Source organism: Monopterus albus, unplaced genomic scaffold, assembly GCF_001952655.1.
Source record: "Monopterus albus unplaced genomic scaffold, M_albus_1.0 scaffold28.1, whole genome shotgun sequence".
Taxonomy (NCBI): Eukaryota; Metazoa; Chordata; class Actinopteri; order Synbranchiformes; family Synbranchidae; genus Monopterus; species Monopterus albus.
The window spans coordinates 952,528-963,127 of record NW_018127908.1 but is presented as its reverse complement, the minus strand read 5'-3'; the positions used below and the strand labels follow the sequence as shown (position 1 = coordinate 963,127).

The window sequence follows — 10,600 nt, the reverse complement described above, 5'->3', positions numbered from 1 at the left end:
CCTAAACCATTCTCGCTTTTCATGTTCTTGCATCTGTCTTTGTGTGTCCCCTTTTCTTCGTTTTTAGTGAGAATGTGTTTTGTAAGAAATGAAAGTAGGCTCTGAACCCACCTCCCACATTTCTGCAAAATGCACGCATGCATACACATAAACTGGAATCGTGACTGCTGTACCCATAGTCACAGTGAGAGAGCAAAAATACACCAGTGCAAGGGGTTATAGACTTCTCTGCAATCTCACACACACACACACACACACACACTCCAGTGTTTGCAGACTTTAAGGAGCACAATGCTCAGAGTGCAGCCGAAAGACAACGGGAACACAATCGCACATTACAGGGTTACACAGCCGTGAGCGCAGAGCAGGTGAGAGGAACGAAAGTGGAAATGAGGGTAAAATGGAGCGAGAGGCAGAAGTGAGAAGAAGAGACGTGAAGGGAAGCAAGTGATGACTAGTGAGAAGGAACTCGACTCTCTCGCTGTAAAGGCGTTCACACAGGGCTGCTTCCTGAGATCAGCTTCCTTTCTTCTGAAAACAAGCCCGATCCTTCCATCTGTCCCGCAAACACACTCACTGATCCTTCTTCAATACTTCCTTCTGTTAGAGGAAGACATCCAGGACACTCTCTACTTTTTATGTGTTGCTATTGTCAGACGCTGTGCTGAAAATCTTGGCCTGTACACAGCACAGTATATGCCTTTGTTTATCTCATGAGTAAAGCTGGCCCGTCGTTCGGCTTGTAGCTTCGGATGCGAGTTGATCTGAGGAGATCAAAAGATCCCTTAAATACTTCAGTCTGATAACGTTCATCATCTTCTCTCAGAGAGGGCTGTTTGTTAGGATGAACTGTAACAGTAAATGCATGTAATGATTCAAGCTAATCCCTGTATCAATTAAGATTGTCACTTTTTAAACAAGTGAAGGTAAAACAAATTTGAATTACTGCAGAATTCAAGCTGCAATTAACGACATGGTACAAAAGTGGTGAATGCCCAGCTGGAGCTGACCATCTCTTTCATGGCAAAGCTGAGGTTATAAGTACAAGTATGCTTTTATAACTACAAGGCAAAAAAAAAAATAATACAAACAGCACAGTAGAGAGGACACACACTACAGCACACAATAGAAGGAAGTGACAATAAAATCTTTGAAATGCGGTATAGTGTCATTTTTAACTTGCCAAATATCCAAAGATATTCAATTTACAATCGTATAAGAATCAAGAAAAGCAGCAAATCATCACATTTCAGAAGCTGGAAACTATAAAAAAAAAAAAATCAAAAATGAAGTGATTATCAAAATTAACTATTTATTTAAGGTCAAATCTAAATTATCAGCAAAAAAAAAAACCCTTTACATTTGAGCATAACTTTAAAATATCCAGTACGAAGCCTAGTATTTTTTCTAACTATATTAGTTAGTTGTACTTAGCCCTTTCTAGCTGCTTCCATTAAATGGTTCACACATTCTGACCTTTCCCACGGTTGCATTTAACATTTATTATATATTCACTCTGTGTTTAAACACTAAACTTGAAATTATCCATCATTTAGTAGTGCTCCAAATGCGGCAGTGAGTACATCATGAGTAATTCTTCCCCATTCAGAGTCACCTGCTTTACTTGGTGATGATGTCCTATTGTCTTAGTGTGTCAAGGTCAAGCACCGCTTATGGCCAAAACACTGTCATTGTCACACTGACACAGTGGCGGTTTAGAGCTGCAGTCAGCAGCCGAAGGACACTTGATGTTTTTGCAAGTCATCTCATGGGCTGCAAGAATGGAGCGGGAATGCAAAGTGGCACAATTACTGATTTCACTGTCAAAGAAAAGTCATTTACAAGTAAACTCCAGCTGTAGCAGAGTATTCAAATTATCAAAGGTGTTCCCACTGTCAGTATTGCACAAGCGCCTCTCCACACCAGTTATGTAAACAATCTACAGAATACATCACTCAGCCACAACAATTAAAACCACCTCCATAATAACATGCAGATCCCCCTCATTCATACAGCTCTGAACCCCTCGAGGTGTGGACTCCACAAGACCTGTGAAGGTGGCCTCTGGTATCTGACACCAAGACATTAGCAGCAGATTCTGTCCAGTTCTGATGCTCATGTGCCCATAGTAGGTGCTGCTCGCTGTACTTTTTATTATGTGGCATCACTCTGACAAGAAAGTAAATGTCTTCGCATCTTCCAAAAGAAATTCATCCTCCAACTTCCTGTACTAGAGAAGTGAATCAGGCTATGAACGTTGCTCGTTAAAGGACAGTTTACAAGCTCCACTGTAGGTATGGAGAACAGAGTCACCGACACAATAACACCTCAGGAGCTTAAAAACACACTGGAATCTACAGTATGTATCAGCAAGGTGCTGAAGTTACTGCACGGTCTTCAGAAAGTGGGCCTTGTTCTCGTAAGGTTCAAACTGGCTCAGACACATCCATCTAAACTAACTCAGACCTGAATCTGAATGGACCTCAGAGCAAATGGAGCCATTTTAAAGCTTGTGTTAGATATTTCCAGGATTTCTCCTCATAAATGAGGTTTGATTTGAAACAAACCTGCAGATAATTACTGTATAATGCATGGACAATTCTTATTTTGATGTTATTATTTTATGTTATGTTTGATTCTGTGGTCATATTTTTAGTAAAATCACAACACCAAGTAGGGAAAATCTGTCGCATACAACCATTGTTTTGGTGGTATGAGACACAGGATCATTGCTGTTAAATATTTAGTTGTAATGTTACACCTACACTAAGCCCATCTGAGTGCTCCTCAGTAATCTGAATTGGAGTTAGCGGCCTGCAAGTTTAACTGAGGAACTTGTGACCTTTATGTTTGTACACTTGACTGTGTTCATTCTAAACTTTTGCTAAACAGCTGAAATGTTTAAAGCTGAAATGAAACAATGTTTTATGAAAGTTGGAATTTTGTATTTTGCTCTGAGAGCTGGGAGAGAGATGTTTTCATTACACACACACACAGAAAGGCAATGAATATATGCTAAACGTCCTGAACTCCTGCAAGTAATATTATATTTAGAACTATCATCCCTAGTGAGGATTCGCAGATTTGTAATGATACCTCTGTGAGTGCTTGTTGAATGAAACAGGCTGTCTGAGGGGACACCTCCCAAGGGGTCTTCCCTTCCACCATGAAGGCGTCCAGCGTGGCCTTCTCTAAGATGACATCAAAAGACGTGTCGGGAAAGCTGAGCCGGCGCACGTCCATCTGATGCCAGGTCATACCCGGGCAGTCGCTGTACCTGGCACTCATTGCACTGATGCACACAGCGGAGTAGTCTATGTTGGTGATGGAGTGGTAGCCTGCCCTGTACATGTCACTGCTCATACTGCTGTTTCCACACCCTGAGGAAAAAAAATGAGAGAAGAAGAAGTGAATACAAGACATGTTGGGAGTAGAACGAACACAGAAGTGAATGAGGAAATAGCAGAAGAAGTCCAGAGAGCAGGGAGGCTGAATCCAACACGTCTCTGATAGCTCAAATCCCCAATATGGTTTTCAGCATGAGTAAATGATAGTGTGATCAATATAGCAACGGCATGTGATTAAACAACTAGCTGCTTTTATGACAACAAACTTGGCTATGACTAGGACCACCTCGTGTGATTGATGAGACGGAGACGAGCACACACACACACACACACTCACACACACACAGTCTCTATTTGATTAAGTTGTTGCTCAGTCATGAGCAACAAGCAGAGATGGAAACCTCCCACTCCGAGGACCATATGGGGCTCATATAAAGTACTTTCAGGGACTGGAGCCTATTTTGACATGATGCCAGGCTTCAAAAACATCATCACCAGGAGCAAGGTTTCAACTTGAAGTTTGTCTCTGGGTGACAGATAGAAGAAAGCCAAGGAGAGAAATAAGAGAGGACAAAAGAAAAGTGAAGATAGATTCTTCTGTAGCAAGACAAGATGAAAATAATCTACTGAATGCAGCATCACACCTTTTGGATCAGATGACTCATAGATCATGTAGACGGAGGAGGAGGAGTGGGTGGAGAAGACAGGCAAGAAAAGAGGGAAAGAAAGCAGTAGGAGGAAGACTTGGGGGAATATACACACTACCTTCAAGCACATATTCAGTTTCAGTAAAGATGAACTCCATGTGATGGACTACAAAATGGTCATTTTATCTTCAAGTGTCTTGCATGTGTGTGTATATCTGTGTTTAAAGGTATTTGCCTGGTAGAGGGAGAGAGAGAGTGTTAGGTGGGGCTGTGACTTCCAGCAGCGCATTGTCACCGACACCTCCGTTGTGAACGTGTGGCTGGCGCTTGTTATCGCATTGCTGCTTCCACTAATTATCAGCTTTCAAAAGCACGTGTGTATGTGTGCATGAGAGTGTGTGCACAAGTGTGTAAGACTAATCCAGTTGGCACTCTCACACACTAAATAAGACATGTGTAACCTCTTTAGAAGTGTGTGTGCATGCCATACACATACACCTTGTGGTGTACAGTCACAGCAGGCCTCAATTCACATGTATAGACATATGTAATAGTAACTTAAAGGCAGCAGATGTGAGAAACAACAGAGAGAACAGAGCTAAAATCATAAGTAGGGCAGAAAATGTAGTCATGATGTTCTAAAGCAAAGGAAGCCTGTGCCAAATACACACCAGTGATATTAGCTGCTTATGCATGTAAATGTGTGTGTGTTCCGGACATCAGAGGGCTGGAGCTGCGCTGTCCCCTGATGGCTTCAAAACAAGAGAAGTACTACAGTATTGTTCAAAATAATAGCAGTACAATGTGACTAACCAGAATAATCCAGGTTTTTAGTATATTTTTTATTGCTACATGGCAAACAAGTTACCAGTAGGTGCAGTAGATTCTCAGAAAGCAAACAAGACCCAGCATTCATGATATGCACGCTCTTAAGGCTGTGCAATTGGGCAATTAGTTGAAAGGGGTGTGTTAAAAAAATAGCAGTGTGGCATTCAATCAGTGAGGTCATCAATTTTGTGAAATAACAGGTGTGAATCAGGTGGCCCCTATTTAAGGATGAAGCCAGCACTTGTTGAACATGCATTTGAAAGCCTGAGGAAAATGGGTCGTTCAAGACATTGTTCAGAAGAACAGCGTACTTTGATTAAAAAGTTGATTGGAGAGGGGAAAACCTATAAAGAGGTGCAAAAAATTATAGGCTGTTCAGCTAAAATGATCTCCAATGCCTTAAAATGGAGAGCAAAACCAGAGAGACGTGGAAGAAAACGGAAGACAACCATCAAAATGGATCGAAGAATAACCAGAATGGCAAAGGCCCAGCCAATGATCAGCTCCAGGATGATCAAAGACAGTCTGGAGTTACCTGTAAGTACTGTGACAGTTAGAAGACGTCTGTGTGAAGCTAATCTATTTTCAAGAATCCCCCGCAAAGTCCCTCTGTTAAAAAAAAGGCACGTGCAGAAGAGGTTACAATTTGCCAAAGAACACATCAACTGGCCTAAAGAGAAATGGAGGAACATTTTGTGGACTGATGAGAGTAAAATTGTTCTTTTTGGGTCCAAGGGCCACAGACAGTTTGTGAGATGACCCCCAAACTCTGAATTCAAGCCACAGTACACAGTGAAGACAGTGAAGCATGGTGGTGCAAGCATCATGATATGGGCATGTTTCTCCTACTATGGTGTTGGGCCTATTTATCGCATACCAGGGATCATGGATCAGTTTGCATATGTCAAAATACTTGAAGAGGTCATGTTGCCTTATGCTGAAGAGGACATGCCCTTGAAATGGTTGTTTCAACAAGACAATGACCCCAAACACACTAGTAAACGAGCAAAGTCTTGGTTCCAAACCAACAAAATTAATGTTATGGAGTGGCCAGCCCAATCCCCGGACCTTAATCCAATCGAGAACTTGTGGGGTGATATCAAAAATGCTGTTTCTGAAGCAAAACCAAGAAATGTAAATGAATTGTGGAATGTTGTTAAAGAATCATGGAGTGTAATAACAGCTGAAAGGTGCCACAAGTTGGTTGACTCCATGCCACACAGATGTGAAGCAGTTATAACAAACTGTGGTCATACAACTAAATATTAGTTTAGTGATTCACAGGATTGCTAAATCCTAGAAACAAAAACGTTTGTACAACATAGTTTTGTGTTTGTACAGTCAACGGCAGACACTGCTATTTTTTTGAACACACCCCTTTCAACTAATTGCCCAATTGCACAGCCTTAAGAGCGTGCATATCATGAATGCTGGGTCTTGTTTGCTTTCTGAGAATCTACTGCACCTACTGGTAACTTGTTTGCCATGTAGCAATAAAAAATATACTAAAAACCTGGATTATTCTGGTTAGTCACATTGTACTGCTATTATTTTGAACAATACTGTATGTCAGTACTGCTTTCCACATTCATATAGCTGGGCACTTTCTTTATGGATGACAGGAATGAGAATGTTCTAGAGTTGAATGACACACAGTCAAGAGGGTTTTTAGTAGGCAACTTTAACGTTACATACGCCAAAAGCAAAAAGCATCTTTTAAAAATATGGAGAAAAGGCAAATAAAATACATGTGAAAGCAGCATTCAAGATTCTTTCCAGCTCAAAAAGGGTCACAAATGACATAGAAAAAGGGGACTTCATCCTTTAACAAGCACTAGATTGAGGGTCTGGTGCTCAGCAGAGAGGGTTACTGCAATGCATGCCAGACATTGTTTCCAAAGGGGTTTCCCCGCTGACACAGCTACATATACATCCAAGAGTGTCTTCTTTTCCGTGCACTCGGCTCTGAGGAAGGGGTGTCACATGACAGAACATTCCTAGTGGCTTTCATGACAATTATAGTTGCCAGGCTGTCATCAAGAACACTATTCTCATTCGGGGTCTGCGACATCAGCTGGTGCCCCCACGACCTCTGACCTTTATACACACCTGTGCACTCTTTAACCTGCCTGCAGGCGCATATATACACTGCCAAACAAGAGCTCTGACAGGGTGTATTCTGTACAGTATAAGTGTGTGGTTGTGTGCGTGTCTGTTTATGTAACAAAAGCTTATTCAGGATACTAGACCAGTCCACACCAGTCTGGAGCCTGGAGTCTGTTTTTCCTCCAGCTGGAAACAAGGAAGCCAGAACCTCCTGATCGCAAGAGAGCACATCCTAACTGGAATATCCAGAGCGGCAGAGAGGGACGCTAAAGTTAGAGGTGTCATATCACCTCATTCTACTGGCTGTGTGAGTGTGTGTGCATGTTCTAGTGTGATGGAAAATTTGACTCCTGGTCTTAAAAATATCAAACCGCTCATAACAAATCAGGAATGTGTAAACTGTCTGTTAGTCATGTTTCCTTCTTTGCGTCCATTTATACAAAAGATTCTGGCCAAAACAACACGTGTGTGTTACTAACGCAGAGAGGAATGTTAGCCAAACATAGAGTTCCCTCCTGCAGACACAGCGACGTGCTATCCAACAATGGTATCAGGTTGCACGACCTGACTGAGCCTTTGATATTCAAAAAAAAAAAAAAAAAAAAAAAAAAAAAAAAACTGAACATGCGACTCTCACAGCTGTGGATTACACCACAGGAAAGGAAACTTATGAGGCAATCCATTTTAATAACACAGTAGTCCTCTGCTGTTCATAAACACCATCCAAATGAGCAGAAAAAAGAAAACATGACCAAGAAATAAGAGTTTTCAAAGAAATATGCATTCATTTTGCCCCGATTCAGGACGAGGCACTTGTGTTTGATTTGCCCAGAGACTGAGAACACAGAGGTGAGGACAGCAAAACTTTACACCTTTTGTTTGTGAGCTCTATGACACAGCAAGCCTCAGACAGTCAGTGGCATTTTTTCCACTAGGCTTGAATGTATTGTGTCTCAGACTGTCTTAAACCTGAATGTGCATTCATGAGCCACTTTATTAGGTACACCTGAACAATTGTATGCAATTCAGTGGAACACATTTGCCTTAACATCTGTGTTTATGAAGCTCAAAATGTTTCAGTTTTTAGTGAAATTGTCATAAATGTATAAATTCGATTATATGTTTATTAGTGAGGCCCAGTTAAAGGCCACCTTACATACTATTGTTCAGGTGTACCTAATTAAATTGATCTGTGAGTGTTTGTTGCTTGTAAGCTATAAGAAAGTTTAATAAAAGTCATTTGCTTATCTCCAATCATTCCGGATCTTTGACCTTGACTAGAAATCATATTAGGACCTTAGAACATTATGTTTGAGAACCCCTGCTCTAGAGTCCATCTATGGTCAGGAGGGGTGCTGGGTGGGGAATCCCTGAGAGTGAGCTGGCAGTGTGAAATATCAAAGCTGCCATCTCTGAAATGAGCTGAGCACAACAGTGGAAACTCCATGATGTCACAGGCATGTAAGATATTCATTCTGATCCCAGATTGGTTTCGTCACATTAAGGTGCTGATGATCACATTCACTCCAGCAACAACACCGAGCCCCACCACCCATGCACATCCAGCACACCCTGGGCGAGCCTGGTAAACTGACACCATGGTGATGCTACACGGTATGTGCACATTAATCATGTGGCTGCATGTGAGTGTACTGTTTTGCTTTTGACAAACATTTAGCAAGTGTACTTAGACGCAGAAAATATTTACCATTATGTTCACAGATGTTGAAGCTAATATTGATGCCCTTTTGTGCACAATGTGTGATTAGCTTTGACTGTGAGTGGTTGTGTCAAGTCGCAAGAAGCTTGTACATGTGTGCACAGCAGACAGTGTCACACCAGCCCTCGTTTTAACCAATTATCTCTTGTTATCTTCCCTGTAAGTTAAGGTCCACTGTAATCATAATGTCTATATGACAAGCATTTGTTGACATTTAGACACAATCACATTCTTTCATTTATCTCACATAAATATACACTGTGTGTTGGAGGGGGGGGCTTGAAATGAAGTAGTTTGATGATATGCCATCAGACCACATGTTAAAGCTACAGTATGTAGCATAAAACTGCAAGTCAATCGCCTCCGCTCTGCCCAACGCTCCCTCTCCCTGTCACTATGCTCTACTATGATCTGCTACGCTCCGCCACGCTCTGATTTGAAAATCGGTGATCGGCGCTCAATGCATGCTGGTTAGTTTTCTGTCCAACTTGATCCCAACTTGCTCTGACGCAACACCCACGTGGTCAACAATATTCTCACGGGATCGAGGTGGCTGCAGTGTTTGGAGCCAGGCGCCGCTGTTGCTCTCCTCCGACTCCAAGAACTCAGGGCATGATGGGAAATGCCTGGCTCTTACCTGATCTGAGACCTGATTGGTTGAAATGTTTGATCATGAGAAATGTAGCCCAAATACATTTTCAAACACAATAGAACATCATTAAAACAACAACGGTTTGTAGAAGCTGAAAAGTTTGGTTTGATGACATCTTATTAAATTGGGATCAGATCTAACAGGAAGTGAGCGCTTCTATGACCTCCTGTACAGACCGAAGGCTGCTGAAAAACTGTCCGTCTTGGCTGTGGATTTTTGTCACTGCCCCCTGCTGCTGCCGCCTGTTCTCATCTCCTTACCAGGTGAGGCGCAGTTAATCTCGAACAAGAATAATATCAAAAATTTCTAGCTCTAAAATGTTTGAGTTTTGTTTCTCATGAAGAGTTGCGCTGATTCAGAGACAGAGGAGTCAGAGCAGAGAAGATTCCAGAAGGAAGGAGGAGTAAAGCTTGAAAGAATGGAGGAAGATAAAACACTGGAGGAGAGAGGGGACAGTGGGGATGAAAGAGAAGTCATGGAAGGAGAAAAAGAAAGCAAAAGAGGTCAAAATCAAGAGGAAAGAAAAGGGAAGAAAGACTTTTTTTCTATTATAAAACTGCATGTCAGAAAAAAGAATGAAGTGAGTGGAGATAATAACAAGATAAGGAAAAGCAAAGAAGGGAAAGAAATGAACGGCTGGGGGAACTGAGCAGCTTCGTCTCCATGGAGCTCAGCATCTATTGCTCAATATCCACCCAAATCCTTTCGCTTACACTAAATGTCTTTATATCCCATTTGTACATACATCACAAACTAGCATCCACTTATAGAGCTGAAAGGATATTTAAATAGCCGAGTGGTTCAGTGCATGTGCAGTTTGTCTCTCTGGCACCATCTTTGCATCTACACCAAATATAGATATTCTTTCTTTTTCTATTTTGCAAGTGGTTTCAGAAGCTCCAGAAAAGTTGCATCAGCAGCACGACCAGTCGAAATTTCTCTCAAAGGCTCAGCTCTCCCAGCAAGTTCTCCTCCTAACAAGTCTTTTCTTTCCTCCTTTCACAAAAGCAATCTCACTTACCTAACTGGGTATATGAGATAATTAGTGACTGAATAATTAAGTGTATGCCTGAGACAGTGTGACTGTTAAGTGTGTCTGTGCATGACATTTGGAAGGACTCCATTGTATGAATCTGCCTCTCTGTTGTGGCACGCAGCCTAAAGCTTCTCTCTGATCCAAAATAAAAACAGGCACCAGGAATGTGGACTTGCATCTTTCCCATCTTTTCAGCTAGAGCCAACAGCTATTGAAAGCCACCCACCAGGTTCTTTATACACCATTTATGCCGTGTTACTTTCC

General features: G+C 41.7%; 1 protein-coding gene across 1 annotated transcript in view; it reads right to left on the bottom strand.

Annotated features, from left to right (window-relative positions):
- ece2a (endothelin converting enzyme 2a) overlaps nucleotides 1–10,600 on the bottom strand; it is a 58,694-nt gene that overhangs the window by 24,509 nt on the left and 23,585 nt on the right. The window contains exon 3 of the mRNA XM_020595934.1: nucleotides 3,097–3,380. Coding sequence (XP_020451590.1) covers nucleotides 3,097–3,380 — 284 coding nt within the window. The remainder of the gene's footprint in view (nucleotides 1–3,096; nucleotides 3,381–10,600) is intronic.